The sequence below is a fragment of the Crinia signifera genome, chromosome 4 (assembly GCF_055691185.1).
Source record: "Crinia signifera chromosome 4, ASM5569118v1, whole genome shotgun sequence".
Classification (NCBI taxonomy): Eukaryota; Metazoa; Chordata; class Amphibia; order Anura; family Myobatrachidae; genus Crinia; species Crinia signifera.
In genome coordinates, this window is record NC_139220.1 from 295,464,544 (window position 1) to 295,489,587 (window position 25,044).

At 47.2% G+C, this 25,044-nt stretch overlaps 1 protein-coding gene across 1 annotated transcript; it reads left to right on the forward strand.

Moving 5' to 3' along the window:
* Nucleotides 1–22,865: 22,865 nt before the first annotated feature.
* On the forward strand, nt 22,866–24,816 carry LOC146073232 (E3 ubiquitin-protein ligase Midline-1-like). The gene has a single exon (XM_083180419.1). It carries the CDS (start codon nt 22,866–22,868, stop codon nt 24,168–24,170), a length of 1,305 nt encoding a protein of 434 aa, XP_083036545.1. The 3' UTR covers nt 24,171–24,816.
* The last annotated feature ends 228 nt before the right edge of the window (nt 24,817–25,044 follow it).

A 25,044-nucleotide genomic window follows, 5' to 3' on the forward strand; every position in this document is an offset into this window, starting at 1 on the left:
CACAAATGGTACATGGGTGCCATCCACAGCCCCTATCACATTAGGGAAGCCAGCAATTTGATGGAAGGCCTGCTGGCTTCTGCGCAGGGTCTCGGTGGCAAATGTCATGGCCATGAAGTGCCCCTTGCGCCTGAACATGGCCGACGTCACACGCCTCAGGATTCGGCAGAAGGCCGGCTGAGATATTCCAGCAAGTACTGCCACTACTTGTTGGAATGATCCTGAGGCGCAGAAATGCAACACCGCCAGCAGCTGTGTGTGAGGCGGAATTGCTGTCGTGATCCCGTGTAGAGGTTCCAGATCACTCTCAATTAACGAGAGCAGATCCAGAATTACATGTGGCGGTAACCGGTACCTAGTAAGTACCTCATCATCGGGCATAGCAAACAGAGTCACCCGTGTGCGATAGATTCTAGCACGTCCTGGCCTCCTTGGGCGACGAGTGGGGAGAGCCGCAAGTGCCCTTAGCCTCCTTTCCATGTCCCGCAGCATTGCTTCAGCAACCTATAAAGAAATGAACATAAATACTGATGCACCTATGCACATAATGGCCATATCCCACTACAAATAGATTTGTAGGCTTCAATACGTACAATAGATGGCCGCCCCGTAAAATCCCGAAGATCCATTTGACTCTATAATGATGTAACAATAATATGAACTCAATACACACCGTCCTAAACACACAGATGCTTACAACATCGAACTACTAAACACTACTTGAGTATCAAAGGTGTCTGCATTTGTTGCCGACATCATGTACTATGAGACATTCCAGCTATTGCTGGGACATGTTGTCCTGCAATAGATGAACACACACAGGTTTAAGACCTGTGAGTGAAATAGTGAACATGTGACATGTTGCAATAATGCTACAAAGACTTTGCTGGCCCAACAATCTGTAGTCAGTGAGGCAATGGTGCATACATTCATACACTTACATTGTTAATGGATAACATATCTACAAGGACCATGGAAGAGCTTACCTTAGACCCTGACAAGTCCAGATCTGGAGACAAATGATTCTAGCAGCAACTCACTATTTATAGGCCTGTCACATGTGTGGTCTATAACAGTAGTGATGAGTATTGCATGACTTGTGGCCTGGATTTTCTAAGGGATTGGGCTACTTTTAGCTTGCAATCAAACGCCACAATACCACAGTAGTCATGAACCAAATGTCATGTCATGCTAGCAAATAGCATGTGTATTGTGCGATAGTCACAGGTGTATCAGAAGATTCTATGCAATGTTAGAATTGGTGACCAGTATTTCATGTAGAAGTTTCGCCAGGTTTTACACAATGGAATTTCCGCCACCGTATGCGGCGCGAAAAAACAGCGACGTACGCTCGTGCACGGAACGCAGCTGCCGCTGATGTCCGCCAAACAGGATACACAAACAGTATATAAAGGTGTATTAGAATGTGACAATGTTGTTGCTAACATGTCTGGATCACAACCAGAGGTGGACCAGGAGCTGCAGCAACTATTTGACCAGATGGACTCCAGCACCACCTATGTGCCACTGCACATGCAGCCAGTGGGTAATGAGGAGGCTGCTGGCCCTTCTACAGCAGGGCAACCTGCACCTGACCATTCTACAGCAGGGCAACCTACACCTGGCCCTTCTGCAGCAGGGCAACCTGCAGCTGTCTCATATGCACCATCAGAAGAATCTTTTGGAACACAACCGGGGACTTCACAAGATAGTACCATGGCCAGCACTTCAAGTGCAGCGACACGTGCCAGGGGGCGTGGCCATGGACGTGGCAAGGGGAGAAAGAGGGCAACAGAGGAACCAACTACAAGAAATAAGGCATATGAAGCACAGGAGCTTGCCATCCTGGTTCCCCGAGCACGTGATTTGATTGAGTGTCCATCAGAGAGGCTGACACACACACGCAGATGGAAGATTTGGGAAGAGATAACGGCAGAGATTAATGAAGTTGCGCCACAAGTTCGTGAGGCCGACCATGTCAAGAAGAGGCAAGTTGTTTTGTGATACATGTGCCCAGTAATAGACAAGTAATGATTGAATTCATGCTTAGATGGATTTTGCAAATGCCCGGTGAGGGTGTTACCATACACAGACATTATTGACATGTTATTTGGTTGAGAGTTAGAGTAGGGTGATTGTGAATGTGTATTGTAACGGTTGATATCATAGTTGATGTAATGTTATCTTTTGGACATTAAGCACATGTCGTAATATGTAGCACAGAGCAATGGCAGCAACAGCAAACATCTGGAGTGACATGTATTAATATGTCAACTTACATTGCAGGTGGCAGGACTTCAAAACCAACCTGAAGAGGAAGATGACCAAGCGGTGGGAACACAGCCAGACATCTGGGGCCGGGCCCATGCCATCAGGGCTAGAGTTCACCCCCCTGGAGTTGATGGCCGAGAGCTGTGTATCAGTTGAGGAGGTCAGGGGGGTGAGCACCATGGATAGCGAGGCCCCAGCTGAAGTGTTTGCGTCTTTTATTGAAGGTAAATATTTGTCATGCCATAAACTTGTGCAAGTAATTATCTTAGAATGTGTCCTAATTGTGTTTATCATTTTCCACAGACACCCCACTGCTTGGTGACGACTCTGGTCAGGAGGTGGAGGAGTCCGTGCCACCTGGCCCCAGTGGTAGGCCTGTGCAGCAGCAGCCATCGGCCCAAGCCGATTTGGCCAGGTTGGCCCAGATGCTTGGGGACATAAACCAGCAGGGAGAGTTGGCATCAGAACGGATGCATAGGACCGAGGAGATCATGGCGACCTTGGTCAGCACCCAGCAGGCCATCGCTGGGAGCCTGCAGGCCATGGCTGAGGCGCATCAGGCCATGGCTGCAAGTGCTCAGGTGCTGGCCGAGCAAGCCACCCGCCAAAATGATCTCCTCCTCCACCATAATGAGCTTATGGTGGAGCTGGTTAACAGCAACAGGGTCCTAATGTCATCCGTTTCTGGTGCATTACCACCAGCAACACTCCCTGCTGGCAGGAGGGGTAGACCAGCCAACCCCTCACCAGCATCTGCTCCACCTGCCCCAGCATCTGGCCGTGCCCGAAGAGCTGCTGCACAGGCCAAGGAGCCTACCAAGGCCAAACGTGGTCGAAAATGAACTTGTGGCTGCATTAATCTCCACCGTTATCTCATCCCAAATCTTCCATTGCACTGTGTGTGTCAGCTTCTTGTGTCCAATCACGTGCTCAGGGTAACCAGATGAGCCCTTGCTTCAAATGTCCTTTTTGGTTCCCCTGTTGCCCTCTTTTGCCTGCCATTACTGTCAGCTGCACTTGATGTGATGTTGCTAAGTCCCCGGTTGTGTTCCAAATGATTCTGCTGATGGTGCATATGAGCCAGCTGCAGGTTGCCCTGCTGCAGAAGGGCCAGGTGTAGGTTGCCCTGCTGTAGAATGGTCAGGTGCAGGTTGGCCTGCTGTAGAAGGGCCAGCAGCCTCCTCATTTCCCACTGGCTGCATGTGCAGTGGCACATAGGAGGTGCTGGAGTCCATCTGTGTGCAATTATATTTGTTTTGTATTATAATTTATTTTTGTACATTCCTGCCATGGTTTGTTTTTTTTGGTATTTTTATTTTTTTGTCATTGCATCACAGTGGCATTGACTGTGAAATGTATATAAATAAATTTCTTTACTTTACAACAATTGTGTGGTTTAATTAGTACATGTCGCATACACATGTGTATTGCTAGTATTAATATTCAGTCATGTCCATTGTTAGCAGGTTTAAAGTGTGTCAGAAGTACAGCATATGTGGGTGATTAGTAAGGTTTCCTTGAAGCAGCAATGGTTTCAATTAAAGCACTGACAAGCGTCCTATTAGTGAGTAATGAGTAAAGGAGTCGATTTTATTGGGTTCAGGTGTTAATGCTTGTAGTCATTAGGCGGTCCGTTCGCCTCCCGCAGGAACGAGTGGTGTCCGCAAAGCAATAGTGGCCTTTTGGACACCGCACATTTCTTTCCTTTTTGTTCGCGTGCATTCGGAGTGGTATCCGAATGCACGCCCCCCAACATAAGTGTACTCCCCCGTGTCCGCCCATGTTTCCGCCCCGTTTTGCCCACTTTGAAACTACGCCCATGTGTCATTCCGCATGACGCCCATAATACGCCCATATTTCCCGAATGATTGCGGTGACCAGTTTTGTACGGGATTTGCCCGAACAGGTACGGAGTCAAGGCGTGGCACATGCGCGTGGCGTTCTCCACGCATGCGCAGACGCCGTAAAGACGCGATCCGAAAGTATGCGGTAAAGTACGCGTCAATCAGAATAAGGGCCATGGACCTGTCCACACTTCCAACATCCCTTTGATGTTCTTCGGTAAAACAAAATGGTGTCATCGACTGTATGTGGGCAGTTAGTTTACTTTGAATGTTACCCAGGTAACATTCCAGCCTTCTTCCAAAAGACTTGGCGTGATTCCAATTTGTACGCAAGGGCAATGTTCACGCAGCTGAGCATTTATTGGTAGACTGTGCACATGCCAAGGTACTCTATCGATGCTACCTGCAACCAGCAGCAAATACATAGTGCTATGGATTATTGGAGGGCCCCAAACCAATATCTTGCTCCATGAGGTTTAACTCTGCCTCTGCCTGTACCACCATATAACACATGTGTGATAAGAGCTTCCCTTTGCGAAGCGGAGTGTGAGCGGGTCCCCGGCAGCTCCCCCCTCCTCCTACATGGCTGCTGCTGTGGGGTGGGCTTTGCCTCCTCCTCCCTGCATCCTCCAGAAGGCGATGTACAGGGCTAGGGAGGAGGAGGTGACTGGTCCGGGCAGCACAGCATGAGGTGGGGGTCGCAGTAAGAAGCCCGTAGACATATATGGGGTATCGCCATTTTTTGCTGTATTTGGGTTTTCCTGCATACCAAAATGCGGTAAAAACCCTTAGAACGGGGGTTTTACCGCATTTTTCCTTTAGTGCATCCCGCTCAATAGATCTTTGTTGAGGCCTTACTAGTTCCAATAAATACGAGCACTAACCAATACTTGGAAATTTAAGGTTGAATTATAAGGCTAAAATGACAGGCGTTTTAAAGAATGACTGTCTAATAGCCCACAGATATTGGCAGTAAATTGAGGAAATATCCCAATTCTCTGACTTCCTCCTGATTTGGGAATTGAGAATATTAAACCTGTTTAAAAATCATTATTATTTAATTTTCCCAACTATTTTCTGAATTTCGGATCTGGTTGGCGGTGGATTGGGGGAATTGGGGCAATATCCTGGGTCATTGTTTTAGGTATACACTGTATGTGTCTAGGGTCCTATTAATTATACAAATTTTATATAGAGGATCTTGCGGCCACAACACTATAAGGCAAGCCTGGCCAACCTGTGACTCTCCAGCTATTTATTATTTATTTATTTATTGACTGTTTCTTATATAGCGCACACATATTACACAGCGCTTTACAGAGTATAGTTGAAAATTCACATCAGTCCCTGCCCCAGTGGAGCTTACAAGCTATATTCCCTACCACATGTACATGTGCACACAAACATTCTAGGGTTAATTTTGTTGGGAGCCAATTGGCCTACCAGTATATTTTTGGATTGTGGGAGGAAACCGGAGTACCTGGAAAAAACCCTTGCAAGCACGGGGAGAATATATAAACTCCACACAGTTGGTTGGAATTGAACCCATTACCTCAGTGCTGTGAGGCAGTAATGCTAACCATTGCATCATCCATACTGCCCTCGCTATTGTGAAACTACAAGTCCCAGCATGCATTGCAACTGCTTTGCTAATAGGGAATGCTAAAACTGGCAAGGCATACTGGGATGTGTAGTTTCACATCAACAGGCTATCCACAGGTTGACCAGGCCTGCAATAAGGGATTCACTCCTAAAACAGAAATTTAATTGAACTCAAACCAATAAAAATAAATGTTGTTATACGTGGTCTAAAACAAATTCAATAACAGATTTTGAAAAAAGTATATACATTATTTTATGGTAGTAAATGTGTGTTTTAGCCGTGGAAACACAGCACGTAAACTGTAGCCTACCAGCATTAACTCCCTTATTTACAGGAGATCACTATATATAGATTGTACGCTTGTGAACAGGGCCCTCCTACCTTTTGACTGTCTGTAAATACCCTGTTTGTTGTATCACTGTCTCCTTTTGTAAAGCGCAACGGAATATGCTGTGCTATATAAGAAACTTAATAAATAAATAAATAATATATAAAAGGCTAAATCCTTTTTGAGGTGAAGTACCGCCAGTGACCACTAGAGGCCTCTCAATGGACCAAATTATTGTTTCAATCTTACTGGATATGGACAGAGGGAGCTGTGAAGGCAAAGGCTAGGAGGTGGATGCAGATCGGAAATAAGCCATCATTGTGATGGGCTTTTAGCTAGTGTGTTAATAAAGGTTTATATCTTTTAATTCCTAATAAGAATTAATTACAGCATTGTAGGTCCTTTGGCATACTTCGCGACTTTTAGAATTGGCTTTCGCAGAGATGCTGACATCACAAAGCCCCGCCTCCAATCCACACAAACTCGGCGGGGGTGGGGCTAATATGGCGCGAAATGATGCGATTTGCATCATTTTAATCCTGCAGCGAATTCTGGAATTTGTTTCAGCTGGTCTTGGGGGGTGTGGGGGGCTTTGAGGAGCATTCGGGAGACTTACCCACCTTCCCGGTGGGCCGGTAGGGGATGCGATTTTCAGAAGCCTCGAGGCGATTCCAGGAGGGTAGGCAAGTATAGTCTTTGGTAAAACAATATATAGGCAATATATAGGCAAACGCAGGGGGTGTTCTGGTTGCCCGGAAACCCCCCTCCTCTTGGCAAGTGCCTTAAATTATGACAATAGCTGGTTTATAATATGATCAATAGAGCTGCCACCACATCATGCAGTGTAAGGGACAGAGCAGGGCCTCCCGCGGTTCACGGTGCCCCCCATGACCCCCCCTACCGCGATTCTCCACCCCTGACCCCCCCTCCTGTCATTGCGGCAACCCCCCACCCCCGCGACCGCGATTCACTGCAACCCCCCCGCCCCCCCCTCCCACGATTCGCAGCACCCACACCCCCCCCACGACCCCCCCTCCCGCAATTCACGGCATCCACCCACGACCCCTCCTCCCGTGATTTGCGGACACCCCTCACCTCCTTCCTCCCCCCCACCCCCGCGTGCGATTCACGGCAACCCCAGGATTAAATGGCACATGCAAAACACTGGCACGGCTATGGTCGACAATGAAAAAGGTTGACATAAGTTTTTGAAGATTTATTTTTCTTTTTTTTAATGTTTTTTTATATTCATTCTCATGTGTCGACATGGACACCGATGAAGTGCCACACTTATGTCAACATTTACATGTGTTGAACTTTCTGTGTTGATTTTTTCTTGTAGCAACTTTTTTCCAGTGACAACTATGAACTATGTGCACGTCAACCTACACATCATTAACCAATTCTTTGTATAATATATAACACCTGTTCTGTTTTACTGTAGGTGGTTTAAGTCAGACCTTTTACTGCTACTATTACTGTTTATGTAAATGCATTCTGAATGACAGCAACATCCTACCATCCTTCTACAAGAATATATAACCAACTAGGTGATTTATCGCGCCCCGTGCTTCCCCCCCCCCTCCTGCAATTCACGGACCCCCCGCGCACCCCCCCTCCCGCGATTCGCAACCCCCCCTCGCGCAATTTACTCCCCCTCCCACGCTTTGCGGACCCCCGCCCTCTCCCGCGATTCGCCGACACCTGCGCCCCCCTCCCTTGATTCACGGCACCCCCCACGCCCCTCCCGCAATTCACGGCACCCCTAAGCCCCTCTTTAGTCCCCCGTATACTCACACACCCCTATCACTACCCAGCTTCCTGCTCTCCTGAACCGTAACTTCCACCACTGGGGAGCCGCTGACGCTGTTTTGCCCACATGCCCCTATCATGCCTCATAGCCCAGCCTCCTGCTCTCATGCACCCGAACTCCCACCCAGTAGGAGGAGACACTGACTAAGGGCCACCATCCTGTACTGCCACGCTGGACCCTCACCCACTGGCAGAAGCTGCACAGTATCTCCCACCCTCCTCTTTAGTCCCCCTTATGCCCACACACCCCTATCACTACCCAGCCTCCTGTTTTCCTGTGTCGTGACCTCCACCAGTGGGGAGCTGCTGACTCAGAAACACCCTACTATACTATTGCACACACACACCTAAACAACATGCACACACAGCCCCCCCCCCCCCACAAATGTCACTGTACCATCCACACTATCAATGTACATCTTATACCCCTTTTACACCAAAACGCCTTTTTTAGACCCAGGTTCAAGCCGGGTGCGACCCGGCGTTTAGTGCAATTTACACCGGGCGGACAGCCCGGCCCGCACACACCCCCCCCCCCCCCCCCGGTGCTTGGAGATGACAGGATGATGTCATCTCCAAGCGCCAATCACCGCCGCCGCCGGACCGGAACGCTAATGGGGGCAGCCCAGCACTAAGGTAAGCTGCTGGGCTGCCCCCAGTCCCCGCGCACACTCCCCCGCTGTCGCACAGGAGGTGAATGGATGCCGCACACAGGCATCCGTTTACCTCCCTCCCCCGCGGCCGCTGCTGTCTGCAGGGTATAGCAGACAGCAGCGCCGGCTGTCAGTGTCAGGCTGACAACCCGTCCAACCTGCGGACGATGCGGTCCGCAGGTTGGACGTTCCCCATTCATGTAAATGGGAGCCGGGTCATCCGACCCGGCGTTCCCATTTACACCGCCCTCTACCCAGGTCCTAGCCGTGTTCTACCCAGGTCAGGACCTGGGTAGAAGTCCCGTGTAAAGGGACACAGCGATAGGGATTTACACCGCCGAAGATCCGGATCTGACCCGCCGCTGACCCAGATTTTTCGGCGGTGTAAAAGGGGTATAACTCTGTAACCGCTTTTTAATTAAACAAAACAATACACACCCCCTTCCACATCATATGCTCTCTATTTAACACATTTCACCTATAACTGAATTTGCAATACAGGCATCTTTCATACAATTCTAACCATCTTTCTCATATACAAATGTTCACAAATTAAGGGGGCACAGCCCCTTACGACGGTGTGCAGAGCGCCCGTAGGGCGCGATGAATCACCTAGTACTGTATATACTTGGCAAAGTGTAACACGCATGAAACGTGTAGATCAAGCAAGGAAGACACCCGGAGACCTTCTCAAACCCGCCTGCTGTGGAAAATCTAGAAGACGGCAATTAACATCAGCCGCAAGGGACCTGCTGCACGCACCAGACTGACAGGTGAGAACCGGATGCTGTCCGAGTTCCCCCGCGGCAAACACCCATGGCAAACACATCTCTTCTGGATACTGTACAAGTCCACCAGCCTCCCCCACCACCAGAGCCAATTTAATTGTCAGGACCGGCAATTAAGAACAGGGCTAGATTAAAAAAACATCAAAAATGAGCCTATGAAGCTCCACCTAAACACCTAGTATCTGTAATCTACCAAATATGCGCAGAAGCCCTGTTGCCTGAACTGCCCCCCTTTGTTAAGGCATGGCAGTCGGAGTTAACAACCACCATACCAGATGACCAGTGGCCTACCATATTCCAATATACATTTGCCAGCTCATCCTCGACTCAGATCCTTGAGACCCAATACAAGATCCTATCAAGATGGTACAGATGCCCGGTGCACGTCCATCGGATGTTCCCTACTATTCCTGACACATGTTGGCGATGCCAACGATCTCAAGGCTCCCCACTACACATCTGGTGGCAGTGCCCTGAACTGACTGATTATTGGATGACAATTAGGAAGCTATCTATACAGATCACTGGTACTCCCTTACCATTCACCCCTGAATTTTGGTTGCTCAACTACATGGAGATCCCTATATCAATGTTTAAGAAATCCCTCCTCCGACACTTAATGAACGCAGCAAGAGCAATTATCCCCTGTTTCTGGAGATCCCAAACTCAACCCCCAATCTCTCACTGGTTCCTTAGGATAGATCGCTACATGCTTATGGAAGATCTCACATCCTCCTCTTCCACCAAGCTTCCCTCTAATACCTTTACCACCACCTGGTCTCCCTGGCTACACTTTAAAGAAAGCCATGACTATGCATCATATGCTGGTAATCCTCCACTGACGCTTGCCCCACAACCATGAACGGCGCTAGCTGGAATCTACCTCTCCCCGCTACCCCTGCTCTCCCATCTTCCTTCCTTCTCTCTCCCTACTTCCTTCTATCACTGTATTATTTTCCTGTCTAATGCTTTTACACTAAATTGTGTTATTTTCTTCAGTTTAAAAATGTTAATACATGTATTCGTCAACAACTAAAGTATGGACTGCATACTACTCAAATCTGATATTCTATGTACCCCTTGTAGTCCAAATGAAAATGAAAACGAAAATGTTTATATTACAATATATGTATGTTGTTTTATCATAATAAAAACTGATTGCGTAAAAAAAAAAATGAGCCTAAACATTTTAAACATTTTTTGCCTTATTATGTTTTATTTTATTTTACTTTATTAAGTTATTTCATTTATTTTTATTTTAAAACTTCTCTTTTCTGTCTGCTTTCTCTGCCCCCCCCCCCCCTCTTTTCTGTTAAAATAGCGCTCTATAACCCTTTCAGCAATTACTACTGTATACATAGCACCTTTTCTTGCAGCAGCAGACCTCATATAGTGGGAAAATGACTAATACATGGCACACACCGGTCTTTAAATAAAAGTTTAATATTCACTTTTTATCACCTATTCGCCCTTATTTTGCTAGAGTGATATTTGCTAGGTGATATTTTATTGCTTTTGTTATTGTCCCTTTCATGGCAGTGGGAGAGATGGAATGAACAAATGATGATGGTGTTCTTCATCTCAACACAGCACCTACATTCACAATGACATAAAGGTTTCATAGTGTGAGCAAGATCCAAGGATGTTCGCGGATTGAGGGCGGAATTGCAGTTACCTATGACCCAGTATTCAGCGGTATATGGTCGATAGCTCGAAAGTACAAAGATTGACAGGCCAAAGATTGACATGTGAGAATGGTTTAAGTCGGCATGTTCACCCCCGTGGTCGTTAATTGAAAGCTGTCGATATCATTCTGTGGCTGACTCCCCCTCTTACTGGAAACAAACACCTTACTGACTGAGTTATTTGGGGGGCAATAAAATTTATCTTGCCTCCGGGCAACTGGGACGAACTTTCAACAGTGAGTCCCATCATGCCTTGCCACAGTTTTGCTATTAGGGAATGCTAACACTATGGCAAGGCATGATGGTACTTGTAGTTTCACAACAGCTGAAGGGCCATAGTTTGGATTCGGGCTCCAGGGAGTGTCATCCTTGGCACACGGCCTCAGAACCCGAAGTGTCATCTATCGGCACTTGTGCACCTAGGTAAAAACCTATCCTTGCACTGGGATGCGAGGTCCATGTTCCTCCCAGAAGGAAGGGAGATAGGCAGAGACAGACACACCAAGAGGGACGGACACAGGTGATGCTCACCATCCTCAATCTTATACTTCACCCTCATAGGACCCTGTAAGGAGTCCACCCAAAATTTCTGCCCGCAATCCCCACCAGGTTTCTTTATGGTACAGTGGATCAGTTTTAGACTTCACAGGCCATATTTTTCTCCATAAGCAGATTTACTGGCATAAAACATAAAACTCACACACCCTGATGAAGGACCTGAAGGTTTGAAATGCATTGGTGAAGTAAAAGAGGACGCTGACTGGATTATCCTAGCCACTGATCATTCCATCTTTGGCACAGTGTGAGCTGATTCTGAAAAATCCTGCAGAATCAGTTTGCTGTTAAATCCAGATACACACCCTATAGAGTTTCATATTTTATGTTTTATGCTATTAAATCTGCCTATGGATAAAAATATGGCCTCTGATGTCTGAAACTGATCCACTGTACCATAAAGAAACCTTTTGTGGCATGTGGGGCAGAAATATTCGGTGAGTATTGAAAGGGTTCCTGCTACAGAAATGAATCCCATTAAAAGAAACCTTTATGTGAACATCTCCAATGATAGTTAGGTGAGTTCATATCACCTATACCAGGGGTCCTCATACTCTTTAAACAGGGGGCCAGTTCACTGTCGCTCAGACCGTTGGAGGGCCGGACTATAGTAAAAACAAAAACTATGAACAAATTCCTATGCACACTGCATATATCTTATTTTGAAGTGAAGAAACAAAACGGGATCAAATACAATATTTAAAATGAAGTAAAGTAAAATCAACAAACTTACCAGTATTTCAATACTATGGGCCTGCTTTTGGCTAATGAGCTGGTCAATGTCTGGTTCCATATTTGTCACTGCTAGTCGTTACAAGTGATGCAAGTGTGCATCCGTTAGTCTTGATCTGGTTGGAGATTTAAAATGTTTCATTCTAGAAAAAGTCTGTTCAGACATAAAGCTGCCCATACACGGCCCGATACGGGCATGCGTTGTGGGCTTAAATAGCACAGATCACATCACATTGCATTGCATGTGCATGCGTTGTGCATGCAATGCGATGCAATGTGATGAGAACTAAGTACAAAAAGTATGTGCAAGCACATACTTTTTGTAGTGTGCGATGAGGTGCCGCGGGAGCGCGCACCTCAAAGCAAGGAATGCACAGCCCAGCATCGGGCCGTGTATGGGCAGCTTAAGTGCTGCCAAAGATGGTTGCCATTTTGAGTACATGGTTCCTGAGATGAGGATATGTCTCAGAGGGGAGAGATGCATAGAAATTATGAAGGCTGCTTGACTTGAATGCGTCTTTCAGAGAGTCACAATTCTGCAGTTCAGCCAGTTCCATTTGGTAAATTGTATCCCCATTTTCAATGTCAATAGAAAATGGGTTACGAAAAAGCTGTATGTCCTGTTCATGGAGATGAAGCTGTTTCCTAGGGATTCCAAATTGCTATTAGTAAAATGAGGGAGGGCAAACCAGTCAAGCGCATCCCAATTAGTGCTTACCAGCGTAGCCCAAGCAGTGACCATGGGACTCACCTCTTCAGGGGGTAATAATGCTCCCAACCTCCTGCCTCTGCGCTGTGATGCCTCCATTTCCCGCACTCTCTCTCCCACTCTTCGCGCTCCTGCTTCCGACCTTCACTGCCCACAAGTCACCGCTCAGGCGGCCCTCCCAAATGCCCTGGCTTCCTTTGAATCCTGGGAGATGAGAGTTGTAGTCCGGTTCGGTTCCTCTCACCGCCTGAAGCTAGATTGCAGCCGGACAACAATTCTCATGATCCAGCGCTTCAGCCGGCCAGCCAATCGGCGGCGGCCGCCGCCCCCTCTCCCTCTTCCACCAATGACCATCTTTCTCATGTAAAAAAATGACAGACAGGCAGTGGCGGCATAAACACCCGGCGGGCCATATAATTGTCCTCAGCGGGCCGCAAGTGGCCCGCGGGCCGTAGTTTGAGGACCCCTGACCTATACTGTCAAGTAGAAGGAATCCAGAAAGGGAAGAGTGAGAATTAATCATTTGATTTTCTTTTTACTTCCCACCAGTGGACAAAAAGGCTTCACACAAAGTTGTCTTGGTTTGTTGATCCAGGACCAATTCCAAATAGATTTATGGTCAGTATAATAGGGTGTACACATGGGCCGACTCGGTGGCCGGCGATACCGATTTGCTGGAACCCAGCGGGTTGCTGGCATTGGCCAGGAGGGAGGGAGGGATGGCAGGAGGATGGCACGTGCGGAAAGGAGGGGAAGCCTACGACAGGAATAGATTACAGCGAATTGTAAGAGCAGCAGAAAAAAAATTGGATCGAACTCCCGGCAATTGAGGACATATATAGGTCAAGGGTTACAAAGCGAGCTGGAAGGATTATCAATGACCACTCCCACCTTGCTCATAACTTGTTCAGAAGGCTGCCGTCTGGGAGGCAATACGGCTCGCAACTGGTGAGGACAGCCAGACACAGAAACAGTGTTTTTCCCCAAGCAACTTCCCTAATAAACTCAAAGCAGGGTTGCCGACCCTCCCACATTTAGCGGGAGTATCCCGTTTTTTGCTCCTTCCTCCCGGTCTCCCGGTAATGTGTGAAATCCTCCTGGTTTTTTAGCCCGTCTGGCAAAAAAAAAAGTGACTGCGCATGTGTAACACCCTAATAAGGGTTAATGTTTATACATAAACTAAAATGTTATATGGTTGTGATACAGTAAATGTAGCAGACATCAAAAGTAATATTAGTAGTTAATTAATTATTTAGGAAAAGTATTAATGTGTTAATACCCCTTATTAATAGAATATTGTGGACTGAACACTGTTTACCCCTTTCCTGAACTGACAATGGACTTGTCCTCCTAGCCCATTAGGGCGGACTATACCATATACCCTGCTTTAAAGGGGAGAACTTTGAGGAATATTCCAAAAAGGAAAATATACTCTTACAGTTGGCAGAGCCCCTGCTCATCAGGAAACCCCAGAGCAGGGACTATAGAGGTGCTCAGGGGAAAGAGCGGTAGGTGTGTTGTGGATAGGGGTTGAGGAAAGCTGAAGTGCAGCAGAAAAGACACTGTGTAGCAGTGGTGGAGAGAAAGTTAAGGCAGCAGAGCTGCGCAGCTGGAAAGTGTGTGATGCGTTGCTGTAATTAGGAGAATACTTACCAAAAGGGCTCCGGTGATTTCCGAGGTCCCCTTGAGCAGCGGTGATAGAGGCGGTGACTGATCCAAGCTGTGATCGATAAAGAAGAGGGTGTGGTGAGTGATTGTCCAGCCCCAAGGCAGCACAGTACAGCCTCCTGTATATCCCACAGATCAGCCCAGAGATAGTCCAGCCGGAAACAGCCTACAGTATGGCCCACAGATAGCTGTAACGCCCCTGCAATAACCTCATAGCCAGCCTAACACCTCTCCCGGCTAAAGAAAGCATTGTGTGTAACATTCACCTCATCCAGGCAGCAATAAGCAGTACCTAGACTGGCATTTGGGGAGAGACTCTAGTAGTTAATACTGCACACAGTATCCAAGTCGTCCTTAGCTACAAGTTAGGAGGAAGGGAGTAGTGGCTGCTGAATCAGCCCCAAAGCTGCATATTACAGAAGTGGACTGACACTTATAGAGACACTTGTGGCAATTATACTGCTAAGGGAAAATTGCTTATATCATTCTACTCAGGATATTCCAAAAAGATTGCTAGCTTCTGTCATCTATTATCAGATTATTTGACGTTCAAGTTAAGTCAGCAGCATTATTACGCAAGACTTAAGGCCCCCATACACTATGCGATTTTTGGCCGATTTCACCCGATGTCGGCACTTTGGGCCGATAAATCGGGTGAAATCAGCCCAAAATCGCATGTGTTTGACATCTGATCTGATCTGATGCGCGGTCCCGTGCGCATCGGATCTGATCAGGTGGTCGGACCTGCAGAACATAAGATATATCGGCATCTGACCCATCATGGGCACATCGTGGGTGCTTTTGCACCCATGATGTATCGGATCCGATATATCTATATGTTTGGACCCTCCTCTCGCCCCCCGCAGTACGCATACATCACCGGAAGCAGGAAGCCGCCGCAGCGTCCTGTGGGCTGTCATAAATGAAGTGAGCGCAGTGACCGGTAAAAGAAGCAGTGCTCCGTCGCCTCTGGGCTGAGCTCCGGCAGTGTACAGCACCTGATTGCCTGCGCGGCTCTCTGTAGACTCCAGTGTTATAAGAATTTAACACAGGAGTCCACAGAGAGCCGCGCAGACACTGTACGCTGCTGGAGCTCAGGCCGGAGGTAACAGACTGAGCACTGCTTTATATTCACTCCTACAACAACAGTCCCATCCGTGGTACACTTCCCCAGACCGGCATTATTTATCATACCCACCACGCGCACATCACCCTGTTAATCATCAGCAGTGCACAGTTCGTTAGGTTTATCACTCTGATTTATTTCAGCACGCTGTCACCTAACTGCTTTCCCTCCTCTACACATCTCACTTTTCACCTCAGCAGCACAACTCCCCAAGCAGGGGAAACACAGACCTCGCTCTAGAGAGGACACACTATCAGATGCAAAAACATTCTACACTTACCTTCCCCCGGTATTACAGAGATCCTTTCCCCACTCCCAGCCTCATTTGGTCTTATTTGCAACATTGTACTGTTAAAACTGTAAAGGCCCCCATACACTATGCGATTTTGGGACGATTTCATCCGATTTCGGCACTTTGTGCCGATAATCGGATGAAATCGGCCCAAAATCGTAGGTATGTGACATTTGATCCGATCCGATGCGCGGTCCCGTGCGCATCGGACCGGATCAGGGAGGTCGGACGGTCTGTACATACGATCACGTCCGACCTCCCTGTATGCATATGCCTGCCACCTGACAGGCATATGCATACAGACACCGGGGGAGTAGTGGGGGCGGCCAGCGGCAGCGGTGGTGGGGGCGGCCAGCGGCAGCAGTGGTGGGGGCGGGCAGCGGCGGTGGGGACGGGCGGCGTGTGCGGTGAGCGCAGTGTACTTACACATAGCAGCAGCGGCAGGGACGGTAGTGGGGGCGGGCAGCGGCGGGGACGGGCGGCGTTTGCGGTGAGCGCAGTGTACTTACACATAGCAGCAGGCGCGGCGGGGACGGGACGCGCAGTGGCGGCTATTATATTTTTAAAATACTTGTCAAATGACCGGCCGCTCTCTGATTGGCCGGAGAGCTCTCAGCCAATCAGAGAGCGGCCGGTCATTTGACAAGTATTTTAAAAATATAATAGCCGCCACTGCGCGTCCCGTCCCCGCCGCGCCTGCTGCTATGTGTAAGTACACTGCGCTCACCGCAAACGCCGCCCGTCCCCGCCGCTGCCCGCCCCCACTACCGCCGCTGGCCGCCCCCACCACCGCTGCCCGTCCCCACTACTGCCGCTGCCCGCCCCCACTACTGCTCACCGCCCTGCAGCTCCCCGGGTTTTTTTTTACATGGGATAAATCGCATGCGATTTATCCCATGTAAAAATGGCACATCAAGTGCCAAATTGTATGTGAGCCTCCCGGGGAGCTGCCGGGCGGCTCGCAGGTAAATTGGGTCCGACTTGTCCCTAGGACAAGTCGGCCTAATGTATGGGGGCCTTAACAAGTCCTCTAACCAATTATACTGTCAATTACAATATATGTACCCCAGCTACATTGCGGGGGGGTACAGTTTAGGATCAGCCTTGCTGGGGCAGAGGGGGTGGAGGGCTACACTGAAACATTTGGGGACAACTAAAAATTATTATATTATTAAAAATAGTATTAAATCAATATTATTAATATAATATTAAATAAATTAAAAACTATAAAAAAAAAAATAGAAACTAGCTCCAGGTCTCCTGGCACAGGGGACGCGGGCTCATAAGGACAGCCTAGGATCAGGGACTCTGCTGACGGCTCAGGGCCACTGTGCGTCAGATAAATCACAGAGAGTTGACCTTGCAGCGTGGGACCTATAAAAGAAAGAATATTTGTTATAAATAAGCGCTTAAAGAACAGGTGACTGCAGTCATAATAGGGTTAACCCAAGACTATTGTAGACATAAACAATTATTGCGCAATGATAATCTAGTACTGGTAAAACGCTATAACCTGTTTTGATATTGTAACGGTTTGTTATACATTGCAGGTGAATGGATAGTTGCTTATTTGTTTGTTGCAGAATAGTACAACTTATGCTCTAAGTAATATTGTTATACATCAATATCTCACCAATGTTACGTGGGAAGAATCTCTGATGTTTGTATTTATATATTGATATTTTGTGCATAATAGTATCCTTGATTTCCATCAGTTCCTTTAAGAAAAACGGAGTTCCAGCTTAATAAAATTACTCTATTATTTTTCCTCGTGAGTTATTGTGGTGAGCTGTTGATAATTGCTGTTGCAAGATAACCTGTAAGGATAAAGATACTTATCTGTGAGAGTATAACAGATGCACTAAGTTTCAATAGTGATAAAATGGAGAGCGATAAACAGCCAGCCAATCAGCCCCTACCTGCAATGTCACAGACTGTGTTTGAAAAATGTCAGGCAAGAGCTGATTGGTTGGTTGTATCACTCTCCATTTTATTACTTTTGAAGCTTATCTGGCTCTACAGTATGTCTGTTCTTTCCCCCTCTGCGTGTTCCTTCCCTTTTGTGTCTTGTATGGTGTCTTTCATGTAGATTTATGCATACTGCAGAAAGTATTAATGGGCGGCAGGCCGTCTGCCTCAAGACACTGATGGGGCATTAGACTGTTTTCCTTTTTTAATAATACTATACTGTTTGTCAGGTTTTTGGAACGTGGGAGGATTTAACTCCCCGGTAATGAAGAAGAAGATCTTGGTGTACCTTAACAAACTTTCTATTGCTGTAACACTTCTGCAGGAAACCCATCTACTTCCTCCTGAGGTAATCAAGCTCAATATGTTGGGTTGGTCGGTGGTTGCCAATTCCTCCAAAGCGAGAGGGGATGTAATCTTGATCAAACAGAGATTACCAGTTGTTATTCAATCTGTAGATGCTGATATATTAGGAAGGTATGTTGTCCGGGGAGTGACTGCCGGAGGAGGGGGACTGAACGCTCCCCATCGGTGGACTTGATGGACGCGGTGGCCGGGCCTGAGGAGGGTAAGTATAAAGCACAAGACACACATTTCCCCCACTATCCACGTCATATCCCCAATATCCACGTCATACCCCCAGTATCCACGTCGGCGTAGAGTTGACTTTATAAAGCGTGGCGAGCGCATCGAGCCCCACGAGGGGGACGCGTATCCGCTGCCGCTCGCCACTCATTGTCACCTCTACTGTTTGCATTAGCACTAGAACCGCTTGCAGTTGCCCTCCGACAACTTCCTTTAGTCACTGACACGGATGGGGGGAGGACTGTAGGATCCCATTGTTTGCGGAAGATATGTTGTTGTTTGTATCAAATCCCTCTACATCTGTACCAGCCATGATTTCAGTTATAGATTATTTCAGCTCATTCGCAGGCTACAGGGTAAATTTTACCTGTTGGAGGTGATATACAGTATAGGGAAATCCGTCCCGGTCAACCCAGTTTTGTATAGTTGCCACGGCTCTAAAATATTTAGGAATTTTCCTCTCCACCAGGTTGCAGAGACCCGATTTTAGATGTACAAATGGAGCAGCTCACATTGGAGCTGCTCCTGGCAATTCTATCACCATCCGCCAGCCGCAGCTACCCATCACCAACCGACAGAAGGGGGCACACATGTACGAGATGCTCGCGTGTCCCGTTCTGTCGGAGCCAACCGCCGCCCTCTGCCAGCTCCATGCTTCCCTGTCCTCCCCCGTAGCCCCCCACACCTTCCATTAGCCCTGCCAATCTCCCTGAAGTGGAAACAGGCTGGCGATCCACTCCCCGCCGACTTGCTGCAGAGACGCGCAAGCGTGTGCATCAGATGGAGCTCCTGTCCGCCAGCCTGCACCAGCTCATGAGATCTGGCGATTCTAAAGGCTGGCTGTCAGGTGCTCCATCTGTATCTGTCACTGAGGCACTTCGTTCAGACTCTACCCAAAGCAATGGATTCAGCAGGGGTACCTGACCCCGGGTGCCGGACGGGTTCCCGACAGTCGGGATCCCGACAGTCATTTACCCGACGTCGGGATCCCGACTGTCAAATCACCGACAGCCGGGTGCCCGACGGCCACCCGCTATTTTCCCTCGTGGGGGTCCATGACCCCCATAGAGGGAGAATAGAATAGGTGGCTGGCGTAGCGAGCCACCGTGCCCGCAGCATTGCGAGCGCAGCGAGCCCGCAAGGGGCTTTTTTGCGCTCGCCATGCTGTCTGACTCCGGACAGTCGGGATCCCGACGTCGGGATAATGACTGTCGGGATCCTGACTGTCGGAGTCACATACCACACCCCCTGACCCCTTTGAGTCCCTACTCACTCTTTCTCGCACATGCCCATACAGACTCTGGTATAAAGCCCAGCCATTTGCAGGGCATATGGAGATGCACCTTCCAGCAATGGCAAAAGATATACTTAAACTTTTCAAATTAGATGACATGCTTCCACACAACCAAAATGCTTCATAGGGCTCATATATCTCAGGGGGAATCAGGGCAATGCCCAAAATGCTCAGCACAAGGGGCACACTATTTCATCATTTCTGTCAATTTAGGAAAATTGTGTCTTTCTGTAATAAAGTTGTCAACTATATTAATAAAACCTTCCATTTATCAATTCGACAACACCCTTTAGTATGTTTGTTAGTTAATTTTAAGATGTGGAACCTAGGCCCTAAAAAAAAGAAATAATCCCCGTTTTAGCTGTGAATGGTATATTTGGAATGACAGACAACCTTGCCCAATGTGGAACAAGGTGTCATTACGGGGGTGATGCTGATCACCACGCTCCCCTGCATGTTCTCACAGTGGAGCGATGGGGAGCAACTGTGCATGTGCATTTAGTTTTATGCGCATGTGCCGCCACTTGATGCTTGTTTGCCGTCCTGTTCACACTTAGCAGTGCAGGCATGGGGCAGCGGTGGCGAGGGGCTATGCCCATGGGAACGCCCAGTTTTTCATGGGCATCCGTTCCCATGTAAATTCACCCATGATGCAGGTGCGGGGGGGGGCAGCTGACATCAGCGGATGTCAGCTGCCCGCCCGCTTCCCCTACAGAGTGCCTGCAGATGTATGGCACCTGAGAGCACCTGCAAACTCTTGGAGCACCTGCAAAATCATTTGTTGGTCAGCGAACATCGAATGATTTTGTCTCGCACGCAAGGCTGCAAATGAATGTTTATGCTAAACATCCATATGCCGAGGCCGACCTGCTCCACGCTGACTTGCACCGGCGGGGCGGGGAAGGGGGTTGCGGGCCCCACTCACCTGGCTTCACGGGGGTGGGTGCGGTGGCCGCTGACCAAGTGGCCAGTGCCGCCCTCTAGTGGCCAGCACTCACAGGCAATTTCCTAAAGCTGCCTAGTGGTGGAGCCAGCCCTGGCTATATATCTAGGTATATTTCTGTATACAGTTTTGAATACAATGACTCATAATCTTTGCATGAATAATGTTGATTCTGATTTGTGTGAAAAACTTAACTGTAATAAACAGTAGTGAAAAAAAAAGTATGTATTAAGGAACATGACAAAGGTTCAAGGTGTTGATTTGGCATCTGAATTTCTCAGGTCTTATCCTGATTGACCACCTGTGGAATCTTCTGGGGAAACAGCCCAAGCCTTAGTAAAACTGTATATGTTTAATCACAAGAAAAATTAATGTAATTTTGATCCTAAAACTTTTGTGCAATCACTGCAAAATGTTAAATTAATAATTTTCATCTTGTTAAACCACCTTTACTGTTTCCACAATTCAGGAGCGGATTGGCCCGCCAGGAAACCGTGCCATTTCCTGGTGGGCCGGCCCAAATCTCCTTAAAAACGGGCCGGCCGTGCTCCCCCCTGGACTGGCTGGGCCGTGGCACTTTGCCCACATCCAAAATGTCCACGGGAGGGCTGCTGCGCATGCTCCCATTGGCCTTCATGTGCAGTGGCAGCGGGCTCCAAGCTCCTGTTCCCCCATCTAGTGGCAGCAGAAAGAAGCAGGTGAGCCCCCCCTGCCACACATTACAAACACCGCCGCTGCCCCACCCTCCGCATTACAAACACCGGTGCTGCCCCGCACCCCCCCACACACACACACACATTACATCAGCAGCTGCCACCCCCGCATTACAAACACCACCCCCCCGCACTACATCAGCAGCCTCCCCGCCCCCCCGCATTACACATGCCATCGCCTACCCCCCCCAATTACATACACCGCAACCAGCACCCCCATTACATATGCTGCAACGATGCCCCCCCCCCCGCCCCCCAACTGCCACCGCCAGTACCCCCCCTGGGCTGCTGCAAGTTTTTATCCCAGGCTGGATTGTAGTCCCAATCCGCCCCTGCCGCAATTACATAGCTGTCTACCCTCCTGCATTCTGCAGGAGACTCCCTGAAATAGCAATCTCCCTCTCTCCCTCATTAATCCAGCAATCTCCCTCATTTCACCTATCTCACAATACACTGTTACATTTTTGGTAGAAAAAAAGAATGAGACAGATACATTTACACTGAATCATCAGCACCATTTCCCAGCACTTTACCAAGTACAGTAGCTCTTACTAACTGCTTTGGGGCTCATCTACATTTGGATATGTCATTTTAATAGATTCCTCTCATGTAGTACACACCCACGCTTCTAGGTTCCACGTTCACAATCTCTTTTCTATCCATATATGGAACTAGACACGCCCTTTGGGGGGCATGACACGCCCCCTCAATGGGGCACTGTGCAAAATTATATTACCAACTATATTCTCCCTGAAACTAGTTTTCAAAAGTAGACAAGTATGAACAATTAGTACCTTTCCTGTGTGCTGTTGCTATATTTATTAGGTGTGTCTCTGTAGATATGTAATCTGATATTGCTTTCACATTGCAGAAATGGGTAATGACACGGTATTCTTAAATGGGACTTTAAAACGGGTCTGAGCCTTGAGACCTTTCACATTGCAGGTGAAAACCGTTTTAAAAATCATTTAATACCATTCAAACATTCAACCCGTTTAACCCCCAAGGGACACGTTTCAAGCCATAGAAATAGAGCTGTTCAAACTGCCAAAAAAACGGCTTTAAAACGTGTAGGACTCTGCTTTTTAACCGTGTTGAAATACCGGTTATCTTTAACCGGTAAATCAACTCTGGCACTTTCACATTGCAGCCTTAAACGTTTTAAAATAAAAAAAAAAACGGTAATATACCGTTTTAAAAGTGCGATGTGAAAGGGGTATGAGTGACAGTGTGACTCATACACTGGTTTCTGTGTATCTGACATTTTCAGTTTCGTTTCCCTCTTCTACTGCAGGAATGGCGTCTGCTGATCTGACACAGAAGACCGGGATCTTGTGCAATTACTGTATTCACTCTAATGTACCGGCTGTTAAATCCTGTCTGCATTGTGAGGCTTCCCTGTGTGATGATCACCTGAGCACACACAGTAAGTCAGCAGAACATGTCTTGTGTGATCCCACCACATCCCTGGAAAGCAGAAAATGCTCCATCCATAAGAAGATCCTGGAGTATTACTGTGCTCAGGATGCTGTATCTATCTGTGTGTACTGCCGTTTGGCTGGAGAGCATCGGGGACACCAGGTGGAGCTGCTGGATGAGGCCTTTAAGAAGAAGAAGGAAAAACTGATGCAGGTTCTGCTGAATTTGATCGCAAAGAGAGAAGAGAATGAGAAAAGTCTTCAGCAATACAGAAGAGATCAGATAAAAGCATCTTCTGTAAGAGGGAGAGTCACTACCCTGTTTACAGATATCAGGAGACAGCTGGGGGACCTAGAGGAGAGAGTGTCCAGTGAGATCGCCAGGAAAGTGGAGCACATTTCACACTCAATCTCTGTTCTGGAAGAAAAGGACTACGAGCTGTCCGGGATGATACATGACATGGAGGAGCAAAGTAACCGATCAGATCCAGTGACTGTCTTACAGCAACCAGACACAGATGACTTGTGTGATACTGAGGACAATGAGATGCAGTACTCACAGGACCCTGATGTAAGAGATCTGGATGTGGGGATCACTGTACAGACAATACGCAGAGGATTATCTGATATAATAAAAGGGATCTGTTCACAGGAACCTAAAGACATATTACTAGAGTCAAACACAGCTGGTAATAAGTTACGTATATCAAGGGACAGGAAAACTGTATCTGAGGATTTTATCGATAGGAGTTGTCGAGAAACACCAGAAAGATTTGAATACAATCAGGTATTAAGCGCTGGGAGTTTTTCCTCAGGGAGACATTACTGGGAAGTGGATGTTAGTAAATCAAGGAACTGGAGGATTGGGATGTGTTATCCCAGTATAGAGAGGAAAGGAATCAGGTCAATGATTGGAGAAAATAACAAGTCCTGGGGTTTGGATAGGACCCGTAATCAGTATTCAGTGAGACATAACAACAATGAGACCCTGTTACCTGATAACATACCCTGTAATAGAGTGAAGATATGTCTGGATTATGAGGCTGGAGAGTTATCCTTTTATTCTTTGTGTGATCCCATTATACTTTTATACACATTTACCACCACATTCACTGAGCCCCTTCATGCTGTGTTAGGTGTATGGAAAGGTAAAATAAAGATATGTGGTGGAGTCAGGACCTGAGAGAAGCAGAAGAATGACCTTTAAACTGACTTAATGACTGTTGAAATTACAGGGATGTGAATAATTTGGAATCAGTGGGTGGAGCAAAATCAGACATATTTCCATTAATAGCAGTCACTGAGGGGTCTCCAGTCTGTAGGAGTTATGGTGCCCACACGGTGAGATGTGTGCTCGGTGCGATTTGAGCCTATACAATGTGTATTATGTGATTTGAACTACACCAGATTTTGACTACGCTACAATAGTATGTAGTTCAATAGTACAGTAGCATGCTATGTAGTACAAAATACATGCCTGCACATACTATTTGTAGTACAATAGAATGCAATGTAGTGTGTGATTTTCCCGATTTATTTTATATTGATTTTGATTATACTGGAGATAGCAGTTGGGCATATATCTATTAACAGGTTTTTTTTCGTCTTTTATTTTTGTCAAATAACCAGTTGACCTTTCACCTCTTTTTATTACACAGATTGATTTTGGTTTTGTATTATTGATATGCTAAAAAAAATTGGGGGAAAAAAATCAGTTTTTCTGTATATGCTGGGAATTCTATTTGTCTTTTTTTATTCTTTAAACCAATGTATACTTATATATATTAATTTGATTACTATATAGTCTGCCTTTTATGATATACCCCTGCATACCTGTATATTGTATCTCTTTATCTTTTGCTATGAGATTTTTAATAAAAATGTTTTGGAAAAAGAAGAAAAAAGATTGCGATGTAGTACAAAAATATCTTCCTGAACATACTATTTTGCCTTTACTTATTTACAGTTACACACACACACACACACACACACCTAGGGTGGCAAATCCCGGGATCGGGATCGGCGGGATCCCAGGATTTGGCCTCCAAAATGCCGGG

Excerpts from the sequence above, each read along its gene's own strand:
- LOC146073232 (XM_083180419.1), top strand. The coding sequence starts at position 22,866 with ATGGCGTCTGCTGATCTGACACAGAAGACCGGGATCTTGTGCAATTAC.